Source organism: Nelumbo nucifera, chromosome 5 (assembly GCF_055504915.1).
Source record: "Nelumbo nucifera cultivar China Antique chromosome 5, China Antique-T2T, whole genome shotgun sequence".
Taxonomy (NCBI): Eukaryota; Viridiplantae; Streptophyta; class Magnoliopsida; order Proteales; family Nelumbonaceae; genus Nelumbo; species Nelumbo nucifera.
The window spans coordinates 19,695,958-19,722,169 of NC_142653.1; the positions used below are offsets into that span (position 1 = coordinate 19,695,958).

Consider the following 26,212-nt stretch of genomic DNA (forward strand, 5'->3'; position numbering starts at 1 on the left):
AATAGCCACATATTCTCAAATCTGAAAGCGCAGGGGCCACCCCCATCCTCTCTTGGGTCAAACTTATTAGGCAATAGTCTGAAACAGATCTTGGCAGTGCTGTAACTACTAATCCCCACCATGCCACTTCCCAATCAGTTGTTAATAGGAATCCGTCTAACTTACAGCAAGTGGGAACCTCTTGAAAATTTGACCAAGTATAATTTGCCCTCTGAATAGGTAAGTCCCGTAACTCAAAGGTCTCTATGAAGAGGGTAAACTTCCTCATAATCGTTGTAACCCGGTGATTTGAGTTGTTTGATTCACTCAAAAATCTTATGACATTAAAATCTCCCCCCAAACACTAGGGACCATCCCATAGACCTCTCACTGCTGCTAATTCCTCCCAAAGTCCCTCCCTTTCCTTATAAGAGGTGGGTCCATACACATTAGTTAAAACCCATTCCTAATCATCCACCCTCCTCTTCAACTTTATGGACACTGAATACATCCCAATTAACTCCTCAGTACACTCCAACTCTGCGTTTTTCCACAAAGTTACAATTCCCCCTAAAGCTCCTAAAGATTGTGCGTATGCCCAACTTATGTCTCTTGCTGACCATATACTTCTTACCCATTTCCTATCTAACTCAGACAACTTAGATTCTTGAATCAACCCAATGTCTGGTTTTTCTCTTCTCAACAGATCCCTAATCACTCCTCTTTTTCTTGAGCTTCCTAACCCTCTTACATTCCAGCTTATCAATTTCATGGCAAATGCGACAAAATACCCCCTAAACAAACTACTCACCACTTCTTCCTCTCTTTTCTTCCAACACTCCTTTTATCATAATCCACCTCACATTTTAGCCTTTCCACCTCAAGAATTCATTTATATCATGCCAGTGATATTCATTGGTAGCTCCAGACTATTTTATTTTCTCATCAATTAGTTACATCATGCTGTTCTTGCTTCTAGATGTAATTGTTTACTACTTGTTCAAGTGCAATGTTTCATTGGGATTAATTTATTACATTAATATTTTGAAGATTAGGTGTATATTTAATGGAAATGGAAAGCTCTTGGAGGACCTTGTGCTAGCTGCCCAAGAAGGAGTATTTGTTAATGTTGATAGTGAATTTGACTTGAACAATATTGTATTAGCAGCAAGAATAGCTGGGAAGAAGGTTAATGTGTTACTTCGGATCAATCCAGATGTAGATCCTCAGGTATATTGCTCTGATAACCAATAACTGTTAGGTGTTCTATTTTGTTATTGGTTATTTAAATATATATTTCCATCATTTTACGTGCAAAACCTTTTTAGTAAGCATAAGTTCAAATATTAGTTATTTAAATAAATAAATATATGTGTATATCTGTTCATATTTATAGGATTTAAAATATTTATTCATGTATATTTAGTCATATATTCATGTCAACATGTATTGTTTAAACCCCAAATTAGATGCTTTTCTTTTCCTATTTCTGAAATTTACAAAGAAAAATATATCAAAAAGGACAAAAAAGGTAAGTGGCAGTGTATTACCAAGAGAACAAGCTGAAAAAATGGAAGATCATACGAAGAACTAAATATCTAAATACTATCAGTTAAAAACAGTAAAATAGAAAAAGAAAGGAAAGGGTGATAAACTTAATTGTAGATGACCTTAGAGGGTGACTGAATTCCAATTTGCTCTTCAAGGGGGATGTTATGGCCTCTTGTGTGGCAGTACACTTTGAGGATCCTTAAAGTTGCATGTTTGTAATTTCTCTTTTCTTTTATTTTACATCATGTTAATACAAATAGGAAGCTGGGAGCCGCCAGCTTATGTTTTTGACTCTCAAACACTTTTCTTCCTCTCCTCTCCTCTTCGTTTCTCTCTTCTCTCTTCTCTCCTTTCTCTCCTCTCTCTCTTCTAGAAAGAAAATATGGTATCAGAGCATAACTCTGGGCGATAGGAATCTCTTTTCTCCTCTGAATCACATTCCTTCCACCCAGTTTTCTGACTCTTGGACAGTGAAGGCAAGAAACCCTAATCGGACTGATCAGAACCAACTGTTGCTGTTTGTTCTGGGTTCTTCCTTGGTCGTAGCACCAAGGTAACCCTAGTAGGAGGGGGCCGATGCTGTGAAGGCTCTCTTTTGTTTGGCTGATGCTGTGAAGGCCCAGTCTTGGAACTGCACCTTTGTACAGGTGCTGTACAGGGATGTGTGATTCCCTTTTGTCACAGGTATGTGCTGTGATTGGTTGATGTGTTTTGTGCATAGACGAATGATAACTGAAGTCCAAGTTTTTGGACTATTCCTGGATGGTTTGAGTGCTTCTAGAGGATTTCAGCAGTATAGTTTGTTATTTCTGGACTGTTTGGTTGAAGTCCAATTCCTTGGATGGTTTGAACTGTTCTTGGATGGTTTGATTATTGCTAGAGGATTTCAGTAGTGTTTTTGGACTTTTTTTTGAATTGTTTAGTTGCTGCCATTAGATTTCATCCGTGGGTTCTTTGTTTCAGAAGCAGATTTCTAGGTGTTTAGTGCCCTAATTGTGACTGTGAGAGTTAGTGGTTGAGTGGGGATTAGTCTTGTGCACCTGTGGTTTAAGTTTTGTCTTGTAGCCTTTTTTTTTCTGTCAATGGAAAATGATGATTCTGCCTCATTTGTATATCAACCAGTGGTACAGCTGGTATGGGAGCTGAAAATATGATATTTCCTATGCCAATTACCCCTTTGAATGGCTTGAACTACTTGGAGTGGGCTAAAGGTGTAAAACTTTACGTAACAGCCAGGGGAAAAGCTGGGTGTATAAATGGAAGAGTGAAACAACCCAAGAATGGGACAGCTGAACATGATAGGTGGGACTAAGAGAACAGTAGTGGTGATGTCTTGGCTTCTGGCAAGCATGGTACCTGATGTGAAGAAGAACTTTATGTGGGCAGACACCTAGTGAAATATGGGAATTGGCCAAAACCACTTATTCTGAGCAGAGGCACTATGCCAAGATTTACCAGTTACAAGTTGAATCTTCAACCTGCAAATAGGGGAACCGTAGTTTGTCAGCCTATTATTCAGCCCTTACTTCAATGTGGAAGCAGTTAGATCACTATCAAGCTATAGAATGGAAACATGATGATGATGCTAAAGCTTATAAGAAGTTGGTTTCTTAGCAGCGGGTTTTTGCTTTCTTGTTGGGACCAAACCCCGTATATGAACCTCTTAGAGTTCAGATTTAGGGAGTAAAGAGTTGCCTTTAGTTCAAGAGGTGCCCTGGTTCAATCTGAGGAAAGTAGGCGGAATGTGATGGTTACAATTGAGGGGGAGCAATAAGGTGGCATTAGCTGCAATGGGTGGTAACAATATGGGAAAGAAAAATGACTCCAAGAAGGTTGATGATGAGAACAAGTTGTTCTATAGCCATTGCTGATGTTCAAGACATATACGGGACAGATGTTGGAAGCTCCATGGGAGGCCAAAGTGGGCTGTAAAGAACCAAGAACAGGGTAAGGTGCAGGGTTAAAAGAAGCGTAATACAACACATAATGTGGCAACCCAAGATACTCAGTTTGGTGGAGTGTTGACTGGTACTGCTCGGGAGTACTTCACTGGTTCTAACCCCAAGGAAGATATCATGAATTCCTTTTGAAATCATTTGGAATCATATGATAGGGCCTTGCGCCAGATGGACAATTTAGTCACTGGTACCCCTTCTACTTCATTTGCACCTACATCAGGTAATGCAGCCTTTGCCTTCCATGTATCCATTGCCACTGATTCCCCCTGGAGCATTGACTCAAGGGCCTCTAACCATATGATCGGTAAGCCAAACCTTTTTCAGTCTTATAACCTTTTGTCAGGAAGGGATAAGGTGAGACTTGCAGATGGATCATTCTCCTCCATTGCAGGCCAATGATCAATATCCCTTCCTCATGGAATTAACTTGAATAATGTTTTGCATGTTCCTCAACTTCCCATCAATCTGCTTTCCATTAGTAGTATCACAAACTCTTTAAACTGTAGCGTAACCTTTTTTCCTGGTTCATGTACTTTTTAGGATCTAACTTCTGGGAGGACGATTAGTAGAGGAAGCTTAGTGGATGGTTTCTACACTCTCGACAACAAGGCTGGTTTCTCGATGTCATCTTCAAAGTCGTAGTCAGTCAAATAAGAGTCATTTTTTTGTGGCATAATCGGTTAGGTCATGTGTCTTTTGAAATAATGAAGTCTTTGTTTTCTCATTTATTTAAGTCATGTTCAGTGTCAGATTTCTAGTGTCAAACATGTCAGTTGAGCAAGCAGTGTAGAACAACATTTCATTCAAGTAATAAAAGATCAAGTTTCCCTTTCCATATTGTGTATTCTGATGTGTAGGGGCTTACTACTATAACTTCGTGGGGCGGGTATAAGTACTTTATCACATTGATTGATGATTTCTCCCGTTATACATGGGTATTTCCCATGCATAGTAGAGATGAAGTTCCAAAGGTTTTGCAGGATTTCCAGAGGATGGTGTTTACACGGTTTCATGTTGAGATTCTAAATTTTCAATTAGATAATGCAAAGGAGTATTTCCATGGTGAGCTCAATGAGTTCTTTGCTTCCCATGGATCCATTTATAGGAGCTCATGTGCAAGAACATTGCAACACAATGGTGTTGTAGAGGGAAAGAGCAGACACCTCATTGAGGTTGCATGAGGGATGATGTTACACATGAATGTACCAAAACGTTTTTGGATAGATGTTGTATTGACTGCTGCTTATGTCATCATTTGCATGCCTTCCAGAGTGCTGAACTACAAGGCCCCTCATCAGTTGTTGTTTCCCCAAATCTCCTTTGTTTTCCATTCTCATGAGAGTGTTTGGTTATCGTGCTTTTATCCATGATTTATCTTCGTCCTGTGTTAAGTGGGACCCTCGGTCTATTCAATGTATCTTTCTGTGGTATCCCTCTACTCAAAAGGGTTACCAATGCTTTGATCCCATTGATCATAAGTTCTGTCTTTATGGATGTCTCATTTTTTGAGTCTGAACCATTCTTGCCTACTTTTCCTCAGGGGGAGAGTAAGTCTCTCTTCTATTCCAGATCCTACTCCTTTTTGTGTCTTCCAACGTACATGCCGTAGAGATCAACAATGTGACAAAGATGTGGAGCCACCAAACACTGAGCAACCGACACCTTCAGACTCCAGGAGGTAAGTCCAAATGAACTAGGTACTATCCCACATGTTGATACCCCAACTCCCACTTCAGTTGTGGATGACCTTGACATTCCCTATTGCTCAAAGAAAGGGAGTCAGGTCATGCACTACCAAACACCCCATTACCCAGTATGTCTCCTATGACCACATTTCCCCCTCTTATCGTGCTTTCCTATCTGCAATTGGTAACATCCCCATACCCAGAAATGTTGCAGACGCTTTAAAATACCCTGAATGGACAGATGCTATGAAGGAGGATATTAATGCCCTCCATAAGAATTTGACTTGGGAGTTGGTGGATCTTCCAAGGGGGAAGGACCCAATAGGGTGCAAGTGGGTGTTTACAGTGAAACACAAGGCGGATGGGACTGTTGAAAGGTACAAAGCAAGGTTGGTAGCAAAATGGTACACTCAAGTCTATGGTGTTGACTATTATGAGACGTTTGCTCCAGTAGCTAAGATGAACTCAATTCAGGTTCTCCTATCATTAATTGCAACCCTTGATTGGGAATTACATCAGTTGAATATAAAGAATTCCTTCTTAAATGGTGACTTGGAGGAGGAGGTGTACATGGTTCAACCCCTAGGGTTCTGTGCCAAAGGAAGTGAAAATAAGGTGTGCAAGCTAAGAAAGCCTCTCTATGGTTTAAAACAATCTCCTAGGGCGTGGTTCAGTAAATTTCATATGGTGGTCCAACAAATAGAATTCAAACAATGTTAGTCTGACCACACTCTCTTTGTGAAGAGATGTCAGGAACAGGTTGCTGTACTGATAGTGTATGTGGATGATATCATCATTACAAGAAAACTGGAGCTCAAAAATACGAAGGCTGAAGGGGTTCTTAGCTTCCAAATTTGAAGTGAAAGATCTAGGTCCACTAAAGTACTTTCTTGGAATTGAAGTTGCCCGCTCAAAAAGGGGCATCTTTATTTCTCAAAGGAAGTATGTCCTCGATCTGTTACAAGACACAAGAAAGTTAGGAGCAAAGCCAGCAGATGCTCCTATGGATGTAGATCATAAACTAGGTGATTGTGATGGTGAACCTTTGAAAGATGTGAAACAGTTTCAAAGGTTAGTGGGAACGTTGCTTTATTTGTCCATGACACGTCCAGACATTGCTTATTCAGTTGGGGTCTTGACCCAATTCATGCATTCCCCTAAGAGACCACACATGGAGGCAGTAGAGAGGATTCTTAGGTATTTGAAGAATTATCCAGGAACAGTGTTGCTATTCAGTAAACATAATCATCTGAAGGTGGAAGTCTATATAAATGCTGATTGGGTAGGTGTTGTGGATGATAGAAAGTCCACAAGTGGATACTGCACATTTGTGGGAGGAAATCTAGTGACATGGAGAAGCAAAAAACAAAGTGTACTTGCAAGGTCAAGTGCTGAAGCGGAGTATAGGGCTATGGCACATGGGGTTGCTGAAGCACTTTGGCTGAAGAATTTTCTAGGGGAACTTGGGATAACTGTTCACAATCCTATGTCTCTTTATCGTGACAATAAGGCAGCTATAAATATTGCTAGCAATTCTGTCCTACATGATAGGACCAAGTACATCGAAGTGGACAAGCACATTATAAGAGAAAAAACTGGAAAAGGGAGAAATTTGTACTCATGTCAACTCCAAGGAGCAACTAGCCAATGTTTTCACAAAAGGGCTTCCATACTTGCAGCATAATGAGTTGTGTGACAAGTTGGGCATGATAGATATATTCAGCCCAACTTGAGGGGGAGTGTTATTAGAATTAGTTTTTTATTTATGCTGTTAGAGTGTTGTCAGTCTAGGATGCTGTCAGCATGTTCTTTTCCTTGTTTAAGTTCTATTATTAGGGTGGGCTGCTGGGGGCATGTTTGTAATTTATCTTTTCTTTTATTTTACATCATGTTAATACAAATAGGAAGCTGGGAGCCGCCAACTTATGTTTTTGACTCTCAAACACTTTTCTTCCTCTCCTCTTCTCTTCGTTTCTCTCTTCTCTCTTCTCTCTTCTCTCTTCTCTCTTCTCTCTTCTCTCCTCCCTCTCCTCTCTCTCTTCTAGAAAGAAAATAGTACGGAAGCTTATACAGTGATCTGATATACTTATATTTCTCCTTTTGATTAATACAATTTTATTTTACCTTTTCAAAAAGAGAAAAAAAGAAAAAAGAAAGGAAATACTAAAATGAATAGCCTGTTATTGGCTAGAGAACCCATCAAAGAAATAGCCATTCAAGGAACCACAAGAAAAAGATTTCCATTGGGGAGTCTTTCTCTCATATTTCTTGAATACGATAATGACTCCACACAATCTTCCATTTAACGAATCAACCCTATCTCATTCTCTTTTTTCCTCTTCTTTGATATGTTAATATCTTGCTAACAGAAGTTGTAAAGTTCTATACACAAATGGGTGTACATGGTCTATAGTGGATATTTTTTGTTTATACAATACTTCACCTTCTCAAAAAAAAATATTATGTTCTGGTAGGTGTAGAGAACTCTCCGTGCAAAAAGGCATTAATTAATACCAACCCACATACACTGTATACAGCTATTAGTCAAACGGAAATACTGTATTCGTCATTATAAAATTTGTTGAAGTTCAATTCATGGGTACACTAAGATAGAAGCCTGGAAATAAATACGCTATTCCACTTCATCTACAAATCTGGCTTTAAGTCCGAATCCCTTTTGTTTTCAAAAAACCTCTTGTTTCTTTCCTTTCATTTGGACCAACAGATATGGTATGGAGATAAATTCTATAGGGATACCTTAATACCTTTCTTGCTATAAGTCATGCCCCCTAAGTGGCCAAGCATCAATCATGTGCTGCAACAAACAGATTTCAAAAAATTCTACCAGATTTTTAATGGGAAGGCATAATGTAAGAGACAGTAGGGATATTGGGTAGCAATCCTTTGTGGAAGCAGTAAAGAAAGCAAAGGCTTTGAGCATCTAAACTAGAAGAAATAAGGTGATCAATGGTCAAAATCTTATCCCAGTGTACCAACCTGCCTTTTTTCTTTTTATTTTCCTTTTCTTTTTTGGCTAAGAAAGCAAAACAATCCGCATGAAATGTATACCCTGGAGGCAGTTTAGGTGCCCAAGTCCAGTGCCATGGTAAAGGGTTGGGAAACACAAGCTCAAACAGGAAGAGCCTTTCAGATCTCAGAGTGCACTGAAACTTGTTGCTTTTTGTTAATGTTATCCTTATTTGATTTTTCTGAGTCATACCCAAGTTAAAATCTAAAAATTAAAATTTGTGGGAATGAGGACATTAATAATGATGAAAGGTGTTTTAAATAGGCATATGTCTGTAGTCTAGGCAATCCTGGGCCTTCTGATATCGGGGGAGTGTTCAGAAATGTAGAAGGTCAGGTTATTGCATTATTTTCTGGTCCCATTGGAGTGGGGGGTGTGATAAACACGGAAGTCCAAGCAGTGTTACAGGGAGCAGAGATTGCTAATAGAAGGTGATTCTAAAATGGTAAAAGTGGTAATTGGGTGGCTTAAGGAACCAGAGACAGTGGATTGGTCCTATAGGGGCGATTTGCAAAGATTCAAGTGGCTAACCACAAATGTGATAGTTAGCTACCAATGGGAAAGGATATCCGCAAATGGGTTGGTCGATTGTTTAGTTAAGCAAGGGTTGCATAAGAATCAGTTATTTTGGGCTCAGTTGTAATTTTTTGTTTTTGCATCTACATCTCGTGCCTCTCTGTGGGAATCCTTCACTATGTATCTATCTTTTTGAATCTTAATAATACAACTATTACTTATAAAAAAAGAGCTTTACAAGTATACCAATAAGCCCCAGCTATACATTCTGTGATGCTGTACGAAAAATTAAAGCACTCCAACTGTTCAAAAAACTGTTATACATCTTCAAACACCTTTAAAACCTGTGCCCATCGGACCATCAACTACTCAATCTTGTTGATCAAAGCTTCAATAGGGGCAGCCCTGTTTTCAAATACTTGACTGTTCCTCTCCTTCCACACCCCCAGCAAAGTGCTAGTGGAAGAAACTTTTGAAGAATTTTTCCCCCTCACTGAAAACCCTGCTCTAGGCCAGGAAGCAATAAGTGAAACCAAATCAGGGGGTGTCACCCAGCTTTTATTAAAGAGCTTGAAGAAATGGACCCAGACTGAATGAGTGAAAGTGCAATAAACAAACATTTATCAAAAAAAAGTGCAATGAACAAACAGGTGGGTAACAAATTCTGGACCAGCTAGAAACAGGGGGTGTCACCCAGCTTGTATTAAAGACCTAGAAGAAATGGACCCAGACTGAATGAGTGAACGTGCAATGAACAAACAGGTGGGTAATAGATTCCGGACCCAAACTGCATAACCTGCAGGAATTCTCAATGGACATTCCTCTATTCAAAAGATGATCCATAGTAAGTGCCTTGTTTCTAGCTGCTGTCCAAAAAAAGAATTCCTTGTGCCACTTTGGGTGGAGCCTGAGCTTTCCAAAACCAAGCCCAACAAACATCCACACTTGGCTGAGCTGAAAGCAGCCTGTAGCATGAGTGTGAGGAAATACTTAATGGCCACATTATATGGGCTTTTAATTGGGTAGATAATAGTTTTCAAAAGGAAAAACAATTGAATACATAATTTCTATATGTCTTGGATTTTGGCATGTTGTTGAGCCCTTATCACTTTTTTAAAACCATGGTTAGAAGGTTCTTGAACCATGTATTTAAAGTGTGAGTAAATTTCTGAGAGATGGAGAAAAAGCAGCAAACTTGGTTAGTAATAAGATTTCTTTATTGTTATATAAATACTTTGTTACTTTACTAATTGTTATGCATTCTATATGATTATTTATTGCTAAAACTTTTGTAGGTCCATCCTTATGTTGCCACTGGGAACAAAAATTCAAAGTTTGGTATTAGAAACGAGAAGTTGCTATGGTTTCTTGATGCTGTGAAATCACATCCTAATGAGCTGAAGCTTGTAGGGGCCCATTGCCACCTTGGATCCACCATAACCAAGGTATCCAAATAAATCGAGGTCTATGTCCGTTTTCTTCTTTTTAATATTATGTGTTTTATTTTGTTATCTGTAATTTTAGCATTAAGTACACTTCTGGGGTGTTGTACAGATTCTACAAATCCATGGGATGTTTCCGTATATTGACCTGTCTCATAAAAAATGTAATCTGTCCAGAAAGTTTTGAGTTTTTGTTAGTGAAGTTTTAGTAATGAAATGCTTATATACCAAATTTCTAGGTGCAGCAAGTGTTAAGTTTGTTTCATCGTTGTACTTCTCCTTTTTTCTGGAAGAATGCTTTTGCTTTGTACCTGTGGGAATACATGTGCATGCATGAATTCATTCAAACATGGGTTACAGTTTAATACATGTGTAATTATTTCCAGACTTAAGAGTACAAATTGTGCATTTAAATGCTTTGCTGTACACCCAGTGCATGATTGAGTGTTTTGAAGTTTTCTGCTACATTTTTTTTTGATCAATAACACTTTCATTAATCATCAGTAGAAAATTTACAGGAGGAAGACAAACACACTTATCTTCCAAGAGTCACTAAGAGCCTCATAATAGAAAGAAAAAAGAAGAAAAAGAGAAAAGAATATAGAATACACTAAAGTTACAGCTTAGCCCAAAACAGTGAATCCCTTTCTGCCCCTTGTTTAGCTAAACCGTCAGCTAGGGAATTAGCCGATCTTTTAACCCAACATGTCTTAACTTCCATCTCCCGCACCAGCCACATGAATTTCCTCCTCTCATTGTTATACTTCCATAAACCATTTTGATCTTTAGTTAGCCATCCTATCACCACCTCTGAATCCCCTTCAATTATGAGTTTCTTGATGTTCAACTCCTTAGCTTTCCGGACTCCTTCCATAACTGCAAGGATCTCAGCTCTAAGGGAGTCACCCACTCCAATTGGGCCTGAGAACATGGCAGAGATGACCCCATTTTCGTCCCTAAAAACACCACCAATCCCCGATTGCCCCGGATTTCCCCTACTGCATCCATCAAAGTTTAATTTCAAGAATCCTCTAGGTGGGGGAGTCCAAACCACTTTCATTACTGACTTGGTCTGTGTGCAATTTGCAATTTCACCCCACTTCCTCAACATGTCATCCACAGTGTAATCTGTGAATAGTTTCAAATATTTCAGCCATTGTACCGCCCTAATATGTATGATAGCCTTCAGATATGCTGCTCCTCTTTGGATTTCTGAGAATATCCTGGAGTTTCTTTCCTCCCACAATGTCCAACATACTGTAGCCCTTAGTCCTCTCCACATTATCCTTCCCCTTTTTATCCGCCACCTGAAAAAGGTGGGGGAGAAAAGGCCCTGCAAGTCTGATGGGGGATTCCAACTACGTCCAAATAAGGAGGAAGCCCAATCCCAAATTGACCTCGCAAAGTGGCAAGACACCAGTAGGTGAAAACCAGTCTCCCCATCCGCTTTACATAGAACACACCACTGAGGTGACAAACAAGTATTGGGTCTCTTCTTTTGGAGTAGATCACCAGTGTTAATTCTTTCCAGATAGGCTTCCCAATAAAAACTACCAACCCTAGGAGGTATTGCTCTGCACCAAACCTCACCAACAGGGAAAGGGGGGAAGGTAGGACTAGTGGACTGACTTAAGACTTTGAAGAACGAGGCACAAGAGAAGATGCCATTGGGTGTAGGTGTCCAAATTCTAGAGTCCTCCCTAGTGGGGTCTAAGACAACATTATCAAGAAGTGCAATAAGGCACGAAATACTGTCAAGGTCTGAGTCCCTCAAATCCCTTCTTAAACCCAAGTTCCACCCAATCCCAGAAGTGGAAGAGGACGGGGTGATGAAAGATGAGATCGGCTCATTTTTCAAATCAGATAGAGCATACAAAGAAGGAAATTGATCCTTTAAAGGGGCGCTCTCCACCTAGGTTTGTTCCCAAAATTTTATGGAATTACCGGAATTCAAGTCATACCTGATATTAGGGGAGAAAACTGTTAGCAGGTCATGAATGGCTTTCCAAGGAGAGTTGCTTGTGGTCCTAGTTTTGATTCTAGCGTCCCATCCATTGTCCTCCAGCCCATGTATACTTGCCACTATTTTAGCCCATAGCTTCTCCTTCTCCATAGGGAACCTCCACAACCACTTCCCTAACAGAGTCATATTCCTTCTCTTGATACTCCCAAGCCTCACACCACCACAAGACTTACTCCTACACACCATCTCCCAGCTAACTCTGTGATCCCTCTTCTCCTCTCCTGGCTCCCACAGGAAATCTCTCATAAACTTCTCTAATCTGTTAGCGACCTTCACTGGGATTTTAAACACCGATAGGAAAAAGATGGGTAAGTTAGGAAGCGTTGCCTTAATTAGTGTAAGTCTTCCACCGAGAGAGAGGTAATTCTTTTTCCAGGATACCAGTCTTTTTTCAAACCTTTCCACCACCGGGTTCCAAAAGCTCTCTCACATGGGATTATCACCTAATGGCAACCCTAAGTAGTTCAATGGCCACCCCGAAACTTCACACCCCAACAGTTCAGCACTCTCCCTGAGCTCTCCCTCTTCCAGGTTCACCCCCACTATACAACTTTTCCCAAGGTTAACCTTTAAGTTAGACATTTGCTCAAACAGTTGTATCACCAACTTCAAGTTTCTGATCAAGCTCACATTACCGCCTTCACAAAATAGAATCGTGTCATCAGCAAACTGTAGGTGAGTGGGGGGGGGGGGGGGGTTCCACCCTCCCAACTCTCCAGCCTCTAATGAGCCCCCTATCATCTGCTCTGTGGATCAGTTTCCCCAGAGCCTCCGCAATTAGAATGAACAAGAAAGGAGACAGGGGGTCTCCTTGTCTTATACCCCTATTGGCTGGAAAGAAATCTACCACTGTCCCATTCACTAGTACTGAATAATGACAACTCCTGACACAACCCATGATCCACTTGCACCATCTAGCCCCAAACCCAAATTTAGTCAAAACTCTCCTCAAGAAATCCCAGTCCACCAAGTCATAAGCCTTTTCCAAGTCTAACTTACAAACCACTCCCTTCTTCTTATCCCTCTTAAAGTTCTCCACACTCTCAGTAGCAATTAAAATCTAATCAGTAATTTGTCTCCCACTCACAAAGGCTCCTTGATAGTGTGCAATGATATTGGGCAATACCTTTTTCAACCTCATAGACAACACTTTTGCAATGATCTTATACAAGCTATTAACCAAGCTAATTGGCCTAAAATCCTTCGGGTGGGATGCATCTTTCTTTTTTGGAATTAAAGCTATAAATGTAGAGTTCACACCCGGATTGACAATTCCTCTCCTGAAAAAACTCCTCAAACACCTGCAAGAGATCATCTTTCATGATATCCCAACAATCCTGATAAAAAGCCATTGTGAACCCATCTGGCTCTGGAGCTTTTATTCTATCCATAGAAAACACAGCCTCCTTGATCTCTTCTAGAGTAAAGCTTCTTTCCAGCCTTCTCTTGTTCTCCACCCCTACATCTGGCCAGTCTAGACCTTCTACCCACACCCTTCTACTTACAGGCTTTCTTAGAATAGATTTGAAGTGCTCCACACAGGCCCTGGCAATCTCCTCTTGTTGTACTAACTCGACTCCATCTACTACCAATTTGGAGATAAAGTTCTTCCTTCTCCTACCATCTGCTAGAGAATGAAAATACCTAGTGTTTCTGTCTCCCTCTTGCAACCACTTACATCGAGATTTTTGCCTCCAACTAATTTCCTCCTTGTGCAGACAATCCTCTAGCTGTCTTCTCAAATCTCTCCTGAGATCATTGTCTTCCTCTCCAAATTCTCCCCTTTCTTCTTTAGAGTCAAGGCTTTCAATCTTATCCATCAAATCTCCCTTTCTTTCTTCTATCCTCCCAAACTCCATCAAGTTCCACTCCTTGATTCTTGCTTTCAAGAATTGTAGTTTCTTATGAAATCTCATCCCCTCCCAATCCACCATTGGGTTACAGTCATGCCACCATTCCCTCACTTTGTTAGTAAACCCTGGATGACGTAACCACATATTTTCAAATCTAAAGGGGGTAGGACCTCCACACATTCTTTCCTCCTTACATAATACTATGGGCCAGTGATCTGAGGTCACCCTTGGGAGAGCTCTAGAAGCCAAGGTTCCCCAATGTTCTTCCCAATCCAAAGAGAACAAGAATCTATCCAGTTTAGAGCAAATGGGTCTAGATTGGAGGTTTGACCATGTAAACGTCTTATGGGCTAGGGGAATCTCTTTAAGCTCAAAGGCATCCACAAAACTATTAAACTTCCTCATGCTTTTTGTCACCCTCTGGTTAACCTTATTGGACTCCCCCGAGAATCTGATTACATTGAAATCCCCACCCATGCACCACAGCCCATCCCACAACCCTCTAACATCCGCCAGTTCCTCCCACAACTCCTCTCTCTCTCTATAGTCATTCGGTTCGTAAACATTTGTGAGCACCCATGTATAGTCATCCTCTTGCTGCTTAAACTTCAGAGACATCGAGTACTTTCCGATCAACTCCTCCAGACCTTCCACCACATCCTTCTTCCACATTGTTACGATCCCCCTGGAAGCACCCCACGAGGGAGCAGCCACCCAGCTAATTCCCCTGGCTTTCCATACACTCATTGCCCATTTATCATTAAACTGCATTCTCTTAAACTCTTGTAGTAGCACAATGTCTGGGTCACACCGTCTGATTACCTCTTTTATTGTCGCCCTCTTCCTTGCATTCCCAATTCCCCTCACATTCCAACTAAGAATCTTCATTCCGCTTCTTGGTGAACCCCTTGCCACTTACCACTACTTTCCCCTTTCCTCCTGTTTCCCTTTATTCCGAGCCTCTTATCACCTTCTACATCTCTCTTCAATCTCTCTACTTCACTCAATCTCCTCTTCTTTATTCTGATCTTCTCCTTCCTCTTCTGTAAGTTTTATTTCAGCACATTCAGATCTTTCAATCTGCACCCTAGCTTCCCTACAAATTCTGCTATCATGTCTTCTCTCACCAAGTCCACCAGCCCTACCCTTCCTACAGGATCCCCTCCATCTCTATCCACCTGCCCCTTCTTCCTCTCCTCTGGTCCCACCTCTACTCTTTCTTCTCCATCCACCCTCCCTTTCCTATTACCTCCCTCCAACCCTGCTCTCTCCTCGTAGTCCTCTCCATCTCTACCCTCATTCCTTTCCCTCCTCTCCACTAACCCCTCCCCTCTTCCTACCTCCCCTTCCCCTCTCAAATCAGCTCTTCTTCCACTTCCTTAAGCACTCTTTCAATAATTTCTCAGACTTTTTCACTCCTAAACCTTCCTTCCGGCACCTTCCCACCTTCCTTCCTTCCGGTCTCTCCCTCCTCGAAGAGCCCATATGCTGGCTCGGCTACATAATCATGGGCTACAGGACATGGAGCAGGGACGAAATCTGGAACCAAAGACACTGGAGACACATTAGTAGCACAAATCGAAATCACTTGGTTACCTGGGACTGATGGACAAGCTAGAAAAGGACTGCTCCCTGCCTCCCTCTCTTGTTCCAGAGGTTGGTAAAAATTTATCTCCCTGAGTTGGTCGGGAAGTACATCTGTCCTTTGGTCACCCTGGTGATCTTTCCACTCTACCCCTGGTTCACCCCTTGATGGTGTGTTCCTGCTCTGCTTTTGGTTTTCCCGGTCTGCTCCTTCTGATCCTCCTTGCACACTCTGAGGTCTTGGGAACGGGTTGTACCGCTTGCCTTCGTCACCCTGAAATAAACTTACAATATTCCACCCATCCACGTCACCTCCAGTGCAACTGCCTTCGTCGTTTACACTACCCAAGCTAGTACCATCAACCGAACAGTCCTCTAAGTCTTCATCACCTTCACTGCACTACGCCCAACCTTCATCCTTGTCTTCCTTCTCTTCAGGTCTTCCTTTAACGTAACTTGGCTTCGGCTTCTTTGAGGAGCGCCGCAGGGGGCTAAACTCCTTCAGCCTTCGTTGGGAAACCCACCGCAAGTCGAGCAACTTCTCTGTTTTTCGGTGCTGTGCGCGTTCCCCCCTTTGTCTCGCAACTGGGGATGATGATAGACCATTAGCATCGTCTATCTTAGTCGTGTTCCCAGTCACGTGAGTTACTAAAGGCTCACGCGCCTTCTTAAACCACTGGATCGAGCCTGCTGACCCAAATGGGCCTTTAATCGCACCCAAGACTTTTCGAATGGGCTTTGGCTCTGGCCCATTTTTAAGCCACTACGACCTCACGTGACTTTTAAAAGAGTCACACGCACTCGGTTTGGTTTTATCCGGTCTAGATCCAGTTCTTCCTTGGACCGGCTCCTTTTCCTTGTTCAAACAGGTCAAGTTGGCGCCGGTTACAACCTGTGCAAAGGACCTGCCACCCTCCAGGCTGTTCACTGCTCCCACACGCATAAAACCCACCCCCTGAGTGCTACCCTTTTGTTTTTCTAGTCTTGGTTTTTCCATTTTTGTGAAAGATCTTTTCTTGTTTGAATCAACCAATCCCTTCTTGCCACACAGTACTTCTTCTTCAACCTTCTCATCTCCCTCCCTACGAGCCTCCTTCCAGAGCACCGATTCAAAGGATGAAGCCAGCCACACTGAATAGCAAAGCCCTTCAACTAGCACCTCAATCTTTCGAGGAATCTCCTCAGGTTTTACACCATTCAATAGAATGGAGGCTGAACAAAGGTCTCCCCAAAAGGCACCTCCTAAAGATCCTCCACACATCAAAGCAATGGCTTCAGCAACTTCCTGCTTCCACAAGTTAAAGGGAAGACCTAAGAGACGTACCATCACTCCATCTTCAACAAAGAAATCTTTGGAGTTTGATCCCGGACACCATTTTGATACTGTGAAGCTTCCAAGAGCAGCTTGGATATTTAATGCCTCAATCTCTACTCTATTCTCCAGCAGATCCAGCACAGCCTTATCCTTCTCAAAGGGTGTTAAAATAAACGTACTCTTCAGCTTTAAACTTGTTATTAATAGATCTGCAACTTTCCTCCAGTCTAGTATATGATCTGAAGCTTTAACTATCAGCTTACTCTCCCAATCTCCTCTCTGTATGTTTACTCCCAATCTGTATTTGCCTGCCCCAGCTGTCACTAATAGAGTCTCTTGCTTATTATTTCTCAGCAGACTAGTAGAAGTGCTCATCTTCCTTTTTACTGTTTCTTCTCTTTTAGCACCCAAGTGTTGCAGCAGTTCACATAAGACCCCATGGACTGCCTTCCAGCCCTGACTCTTCCTTCCTTCTGGTAGGCAGACCATCTGCTTTCTTCCTTTGCCAAAGAATTCTGTCAAAGATATAAAATAACCTTTAAGGTTTCTCTTACACTCTACTACAAACCTTCTTCCAGTTTCTGAGAGAAGCTCTTTCCGACTATTTTGCTTGCCTTTGTTACATGCACCTTCCACAAACTCCATGAGCCCTTCAATTACCCCCAAACCTTCTAACAGCACCATCCCTCTCTTTGCTTCCCTGATTTTCAAGCTCAGCTGACCATTTAATCTCAGTTCCTCAAATAGGAGCTCCTTAGATTCAATCTTCAAAGCTTTTTTCCAACGGCCTACCTCCACAAATTCTCCCATCTCAGTTCCTCACCCTCTCACCCTCTCACCATCTCAGACTTTTAGCTCAGATATGATTGACCATAACCCATCTGATATTCAATACCCTAAGTTTTCTGCTACATGACATGAGTGAAAAAAGATGATGGTAGATAGAATTGTAACTAGATATGAATAAAATGTTGTCATTAGTTAGGACTCTAGTTGGGCCGGACAGAGAGACAACTAAATTGAGAATTTTTGGATTGATGTTAAATTGGGAAAAATTATGTTTACTCTAATTAAAAAGGAAAAAGTCATTGTAATGATTGTCATAGTTAGGACTCTAGTATGGTGTGTAGATCACAGAAGAAACTCCATGAATCATCATCATCATCATCATCATCATCATCACCCTGAAACCAATTATCTGGCATTGAATGCACAACCAATACTTACTAGAGTTACCATAATTTGTAAAAGAAATTACCTGATTCTCCTACTTCAATGAAATGGTAATAGTTTTGCTCATTGGTATAAAATCTTCTCTACCCCTAGATGGGAAGCAGGACCCTTAAACCCCAGAGGGCTCTGGCGACAAATACAAAGTAATCCAGAAAAACACTAAAGAATTCTCCCATCCTGGGAGAGCCTGCTCCCAATAAGATACTTTCCTCCCAACCCTCCCTTATGGCAAGAGTATCTACCATAGGCAATTAACCTATCTTGTGGTCCATGTCAACCTCCATTTTGCCCTTTCTATAACCATGTCTACCATGAAAAATTAAATAATGCAATCACACATTTTCTTCACCTTGTGATCTCCCTTTTCTATTTCCATCTTTCTATTTACAAGTACAGAAACATGTGATTATAAGTTTGATGGTTGAGTTGTTTTAGAGAAGAGATTTAACCAACTAATAACCTTCTATGTGGTCACATTGTTGGGAGGCCATACGAAGTGTTCCCCCTTCTGGGGCAAGATTCAAGCAATAAATCCTTGCAACATTATCTATGCCTTTTTCTGGGCTTTTTTTTTCCTTTTTGAAATAAAAGTTGAATCTTTGCTTAACTAAGATCATTTCAGAAAAGCTCCAGTAACTGTTGCTGTATAAGATTACCAGAGCAACATATTGATTAAAAAAAAAAAAAGATTACCAGAGCAACGGACATAAAGCAAATAAGCAATTCCAAGGGATGCTTATTCATTGAATGCTACATGTGTAGATTTATTTCTTTTATTTTTTCCATTGCAATAATAACCTCTGTGCTGTTTCATTTTATTTTCAGGTTGACATATTCACGGATGCTGCCATCCTCATGGTGAACTATATTGACCAAATCCGTGCCCAAGGCTTTGATATTCAATACTTGAACATTGGTGGTGGTCTAGGAATAGATTATCATCACTCCGGTGCTGTCCTTCCAACACCCATGGATCTCATTAACACTGTGAGCATATTTCTTCTTTTATATAGATACATGCATACATACATACATAATGGAGTGCATTGGTATTGGTTTATATACCATTATGTAGCTGTTATCTGTCCAATGTGCATTGGGAGCAAGAGCCCACAAAAAAATCAATGACAATCCACCCTTCCTCCATCAGTCCTTGCCTACCAGTTGCTCCATATCCTGCACATAGAGTGCAAGATCCAACAAGGCATCCCCCTCTAGGAGATCCCACAACCAGGAACAGCATGACACTTTACATACGCAAAGTGGTCTTGAGATCTGTTGATTACACTTTGAATACCACATCTTAAAATATGTTATAATGACATCCAAATGTAGGGTGTATAGGTAGGCAGCATTTGTTCTCTACAGAAAAATGAAACAGAAGATATCCCAGGAAGAAGAGTCAGTGGAGCTTGTTTTGACAGTGCCTTCATATGGGATTTGCCACTTGTTTTTCTTTCATATTTGAGAAAGGTTACATTGTTTTTTTAAGGTTGCATTGTTATTTGCATCCTTATAAACTACTATTTTGATGGCTCTATAAATGATGGCACTTCTGTAATATTTTTGTGCCCCATTTGTCAAAAACAGGATATGCCCAAATAGCTTGCTTTTGTTAATAATGCTAACTATGATTGAAATAATGATTTCATTATATTTATTATGTTGGTTTTGTAGGTCCGGGATTTGGTCCTTTCTCGAGACCTTAATCTCATTATTGAACCTGGGAGATCACTTATAGCCAACACATGCTGTTTGGTTAACCATGTCATTGGAGTCAAAACAAATGGAACAAAAAATTTTATTGTGGTTAATGGAAGTATGGCAGAGCTGATCCGACCCAGTCTTTATGGTGCTTATCAAGTAAGTTATACATGCAAAAGCAGCTTAGCTGATACAGCATAATCACTTTCCTATTCTAGAACATAGTTGTCAAGGCGGCGCCTAGGCGACAAGGCATCCTTTGAGGCTTGCCTCGCCTAAACGCCAAGCAGTTTTCTACTTCCTACTATAAAATACTTTTTATTCATTCTTTTTTGAGATTATAATTATAAAATAGACATTATTAAACTAAAATAACCATTTTGTGCGTTTATATACTAATTTTTTTTATTATTTTCTCATTTATTAGGGTTTAATCAACACAAACATTGCTAAATTCTGTATTGAACCCTCAAAGACTTGAAAACCTGAACCAACAAGTAAGGAAGAACTTAAAATTTTATCTAATCAGCACATTTTCCTCTTCCATATATTCTTCTTCTTCTTCTTCTTCTACTACTACTACTACCAATACTTTTTATTTTCTTCTTTTCCCATAACAAAAATAAGGATTCAGCCCCTATGTTTTTTGAATTTTATTTTCCTTCTTCCTTTTCTTCTCATGAATATGTTGATTTTCTATACTTTAATATGAAATTTATACTTTTCTTATGAAAATAATGAATAATTATTAAAGAAATATGGTTATAGTACCTAGGGAACTACCCTATAAAAAAATCCATCGCCTAGGCGACTAGGCAACAAGGCGCCTCCCAGTCGCCTAGCCTCGCCTTGGCGCCTTGAAAACTATGTTATAGAAGTTATGTCCATCTTCTTTGCCTGTATCTAACCTTAAGCAGCATGTGCACCAGCAATAGAACATCTTCTGGATCTTTGCCTTAAACTTAATTGTATGGGGAGCTTTCCTCCCTTGATATTGTCTGTACTATGTACTCAGCATGTATACTTTAGTTATTGTTAGCGTGCTTCATGATTTAGAGGCTATCTCTCAGTCTAACTTGCCTTTTCTTACTGGTAATTTAGATGATTGTGTAGCACTAATAAAATTGTTTTTTGATTACCAATAAAAGAGGCTAGAAAAGAAAAATCTAGCAGTTCTTTTTGATAAATAATGAAATTTTATTAAAGACAAGATGTAGTGTTACAATAAACCCAATAAAGGCATGAGGTGCAACACTCATTACAGGACCAGAATTACAACTGAGCCAGAAAAAGTTCAGACTAATGCTCCCCCAGTTTTGCAAAATAATCAGCCATCCCATTTGCTGACCTCCTTTCCCGTTGGATAATAATTATCATGTCTCTAATTAACTATTTAAATCTTTTCATTGACTCCCTGTAATTCCAAATCACTGTTTCCGGTTCCTTCAGCCACCCCACTACCAATTTAGAGTCACCTTTGATCAACAATCAAATCTAGTAGTTAATTAACTGAAAATTGTAACTGTAAGGATCTGACTGGGAGTCATTTTCACATATATCATTTCTCTGACATTAATACTGTAAATGCATCAAGGCCCTCTTGTTTTCCATTTCCCTGGCAGACATTCTATAGAATTGTTTGCTACTTTTTTGAAAAGCAAGGATAATATCTATCAAAAAAAAAAAAAGCAAGGATAATGAACAAAAGGAAGGAAAAAAGAAAAAGAAAAGAAGGGGATTTTAAAGAAGCAAGCTGTTTTCTTAGTTCTCCTTGGGATTCATATTCTATCCACGGAGAAGTAAGCTGTTCGCTTGGTTCTCTTTGGAATTTTTTTAATCAGCGCAAATAGATTTTATTAATTAAAAAGGTAGAAAAGAGAAAAATACAGCACTTGCCTAAGGCTACCCCACTATAACTCAACCACACAACAAGAGGACAGTTTTTCCTTTTTAGCATTACAACTGGGCCCAAAAACACTGCTCTCTGTTAACCCCTTGCTTTGCTAACTGATCAGCAAGACTGTTAGCCGGCCTTGGAATCCTTCTGAACTTTTTTATCTCATTTCTGAAGCACCATGGAGTCTTTTCATCTTGTTTCAACCAACTTATGATTACTTTAGAATCTCCTTCAATTATCAACTTCCTAACCCCTATCTCAACAGATTTTTGCAAACCAAATGTCACTGCATTCAACTAAGCTCTTGTGGAATCCCCTTCCCCAATTGGTCCTGAAAACAGACCCAGTATTACTCCCCTTTCATTCCTTATCACCCCTCCTATTCCAGATGGTCCTGGATTTCCAAAGCTGCTGCCATTGAAACTTAATTCAAGGAAGCCATTTTGGAATTATTTTTCTATCTGCAAATTTTGTGTCAAACTAATCTAAGATCTATATCTGTTGATTTATATGGTACTAATGATTTCTGCAACACTGGGTTGCTTTGGAATTTGTGGCTGGTATAGCACATTTTGGAATTTGTTTTCTATCTGCAAATTTTGTGTCAAACTAATCTAAGATCTATCTCTGTTGATTTATATGGTACTAATGATTTCTGCAACACTGGGTTGCTTTGGAATTTGTGGCTAGTATAGCACATAGAGTTGGTTTCTCCCCCACCACCCAATGCAGAGGTTTCCACATTTGATGTGGTAGGTCCTGTGTGTGAATCAGCAGATTTCCTGGGAAAGGATAGAGAGCTCCATACTCCAGATAAGGTGATGTTAATGCATTTTCTTTTCCTTGTATGGCTACAGGTAGTAGTTTCTTTTTTCTCATTTGTTTCTCACCAGGAACCTTTGTTTTCCAGGGTGCAGGGTTGGTAGTGCATGATGCAGGGGCATATTGCATGAGCATGGCATCAACCTACAATCTGAAGATGCGACCACCTGAGTATTGGGTATGGCATTTCTAATTTCTGCATCCTTAATGGAATTGTTAGGGTCTCTTTAGGATGATAAAGATTTTCTAATCCATCTGGTATCTACTTTTGTTGCATAATAATACATGGAAATAGTTTTCTGCACAGATCATGTATATCCCTTTATCTATATGATTCCCATTCCTCATCATCCATGGAGGAGTTAGCTGCATGCACCACCCTATACTGGGTTCTCTTCTGTATAATTTCAGTTGCTGAAGTTCCAGAATGTTAAGAAAAAATTCTCCAAAGAGGGGATTCCTTTTTTGCCATATATTATGCTGCTGGGTTAAATGGCAGATGTGGATAGGGTATTGGGAAAGACATTGGCTTGCTCATCTAAAGATTGGTTCATCAATTGCTTTGTTACATGAATCATCTACATAGTTCAATTATACATAATGGCCACAATCAAGAAACAAGCTGAATACTCTTCTTAACAATGGAATGTTCCTTGTTACAAATGACCATTAATCCAAGAGATAGTTTATGCTTTTCAAACTTTGTTGGTTCCTAATAGACCTGTTCATGGACTGGGCCGGGCTTGGCTTTTGCTCTTCATTAACAGAAAATTTTCAGGCCTGAGCCTGAGCCCGGCCCGACAAACGGGCCTATAACTTGGACCCGAGCCCGGCCCTCATAAAAAGCCTGGGCCCGAGCCTGAAGCCCGACCTAAAGATGAAGATGATTAAGGGCAAACTTAACGAGAGAGAGAGAGAGAGAGAGAGAGAGAGAGAGAGAGAGGTGACCTAGTTCACTAGTGGCACCGGTGCCCAAGTTTGCCTTTGAGAGTGAGAATGGTGCATGAGTTCGCTGGTTCCTAGGAGTTTGAGAGTGAGAATGAAAACTGAGAAAGTGAGAAGATAGAAGATGAAAACGGTGAGAGAGAGAAAGAGACATAGTTCTGGTGGCGCTGGCCGCCAGTGCCTGAGTTTGCAGAGTGAAAACGGTGTGCCTGGGTTCGTCGATTCTGAGAGTCCGAGTGAGAAACTGAGAATGAGAAGAAAAGTGAGAAGATAGAACGCTGCTGAAGAGGAAAATGGGAAAGGGTTGGGCGGTTTAGGAATTTAGGGTTTAAAGTTTAAACTATATAAAAGTCGGGCCGGGCTTTTTTGACAAATCCCGAGCCCGGCCCAAAAAAAAATCGAGTCGGGCTTTTAGGCCCGCAGGCTAAAACTCATGTTCAAGCCCATCTGGGGCCCGGCCCGGCCCGTTGGGCTACCCGTTCCATGAACAGGTCTAGTTCCTAATGGTTGTTATGTACAGTCACTCATTGTACAAAGGACCTTATTTTGACATTAGTACAGAATACTATACTTTACCTTTCTCAAAAAAAAAAAAAACTTTCTTTGTCTTTTACTAGGTTGTGCATTCGGTTCCTATAAGAATAACCCGCTTAACTCTGTGAAATTACCTGTTAGTGATCCATGACACTATGATCTTTTGCATCATGAATCAACGTTAAGGGCATACAGGGATGACTTGTTGATCATCCTGATACATGTTTCTAGAATTACTCATTGTAACTGAGGGCGGATATTTTGTAGGTCCAAGATGATGGAACTGTGGCAAAAATCCGACATGGGGAGACATTTGAAGATCATATTAGGTACTTTGAGGGCCTCTAGTTACATATTTATGGACCAACAACTTAACAAGTAACAATTTCTTGGGCACTGGAATAGGAGACTGGAGTTTTGATTTTATTATTTGTGTACATCGCTTGGTTGTAACTTGCAAGCATTAGAATTGGTATGCATCGGATTATTCTGTTATCCATTGGAATGTTTATCTTCTATGCCAACTTATCTACTTACATTTGACTTTGTAAAGGAATAAAAGAAAAAACTTGAAGTTCATTTATCCAAAAAAAAAAAGAAAAAAACTTTAAGTTTTGTGCACCCTTGCCAGTGTTTACAATGAGACAATTATTAAATTGCCCACTGGTCTGTATGAGTAAAAAATGGAAACATTAAATAAAGTAAAAAATAACACCTAAAATCTAAGCCATCCAATAGCACCCTAAGATCAATCAACTGATTTTAACCATCCAAGTAGTTTACCAAGATTCCATCTAATCTGGTCCATCCAAATGTATCCCGAATATCCAGGTTAAGATCAATGAATGAATTAATCTCAACCATAGGTAGCATAAAAGTGTTTTTTTTCTTGAATAGAACATACAAAGATATCAATCAATTCCAGCAGTACAAGGCATGAAAATATCTTAAAAGAAAACCTAGGTTTACATAACTTGTCAAGTAAAATATAAGATATGGACCATCAAAATGACCTTCTAAAATGAGTCAATGAATCTTATCCATCCAAATGGTGTATCAAAATTTCCTCTAATTTAGTCCATCTAAATGTTGCATAAAGGTTTAATCTAGATCTAGCCCATCCCAAAGATCTGGGCCATCAAAGTGGTCTCCTAAAATCAATAAATTAATCTTAACCGTCCAAGTAATATACCGGAATACAGTAAATCAAAGCCTTCCAAAATACGTACCAAGTCAACCTAAAAATCTAAGTCGTTAAAGTGGTATTCTATGGTAATAGATTAATGTCATCCATCCAACTGATTTTGAAATTCGAAGCTCAATTTTAATATAGATTAAAGTGGTATTCTTTGGTTAGAATATTTTTTTAACAATATTAGTGGAACAGGGTAAAATCATCCTATGTGCATGATCTATTCATTTATAGAATGCTAATGGAGTATCATGCCTTTCTGTCATCATAGATTTATCTACTTTTTAATTGCCTTTGTGTATGAAAGAGAGGCTTGTGCCAAAGCTTAGAGAGGAAAAAGTGTTGGGATTTGGGAGTCTAAAAAAGAATGCTCCTTAACTAAGGGTTGGCTCGTTGGTGTATTAGCTGTTTGTTTTAACCTTGATGTGAAATCAAATTCCGCAACCAGCACTTTGGGAAAAAAGTAAGGAGAAGTTATTAATAGTGCATAGCACCGAATACCAAAAAAAAAGGAAAAAAATGCTTCTTTATGGCTTTTTCTGCCTTTTTTGTTCTTTTTTTTACCGAAGAGAATTACAATGCAGAGAGAGCGGGTTCTCTGAATAAGAATTTCAACCTAGAGTAGTAAAGTGGTATTGCCAATTTGCCACTGGAGTCTGGATAGAGAGAGATGGAGGACATGGTTTTACCGTTGAAGCAACAATCATCATCATCAACTATATCGGATATTCGGATTATTGAGGATAGAACCATTGCCTTGGGCTGATGTCAATACGACCATCATCATCCCATAATATGCCCATCCCAAAATTTTATTTCGATTTCATTCTCTATTGACAAAGCAGAATTAAGTCTGTCACCATCTACTCTAGTCTGGACTTAATGCTCAAGTAAAGGATCACGTGAGAAATCAGCACCAACTAACCCCTCGCTTCGCATTCAAGGTTGGTT

At 40.1% G+C, this 26,212-nt stretch overlaps 1 protein-coding gene across 2 annotated transcripts in view; it reads left to right on the forward strand.

The window, feature by feature from the left end:
* Nucleotides 1-24,593, forward strand: part of LOC104595632 (diaminopimelate decarboxylase 2, chloroplastic-like) — a 35,666-nt gene extending 11,073 nt beyond the window's left edge. The window contains exons 2-8 of one of the 2 annotated variants that reach the window (XM_010256445.3): nucleotides 1,035-1,209; nucleotides 10,013-10,162; nucleotides 18,993-19,154; nucleotides 19,845-20,030; nucleotides 22,464-22,586; nucleotides 22,679-22,768; nucleotides 24,337-24,593. In XM_010256445.3, the coding sequence (XP_010254747.1) occupies nucleotides 1,035-1,209; nucleotides 10,013-10,162; nucleotides 18,993-19,154; nucleotides 19,845-20,030; nucleotides 22,464-22,586; nucleotides 22,679-22,768; nucleotides 24,337-24,417 (967 nt within the window). In that variant the 3' untranslated portion in view covers nucleotides 24,418-24,593. Of the gene's footprint in view, nucleotides 1-1,034; nucleotides 1,210-10,012; nucleotides 10,163-18,992; nucleotides 19,155-19,844; nucleotides 20,031-22,458; nucleotides 22,587-22,678; nucleotides 22,769-24,336 lie in introns of those variants that run through there. The other variant, XR_016076622.1, reaches the window with a different exon arrangement.
* The last annotated feature ends 1,619 nt before the right edge of the window (nucleotides 24,594-26,212 follow it).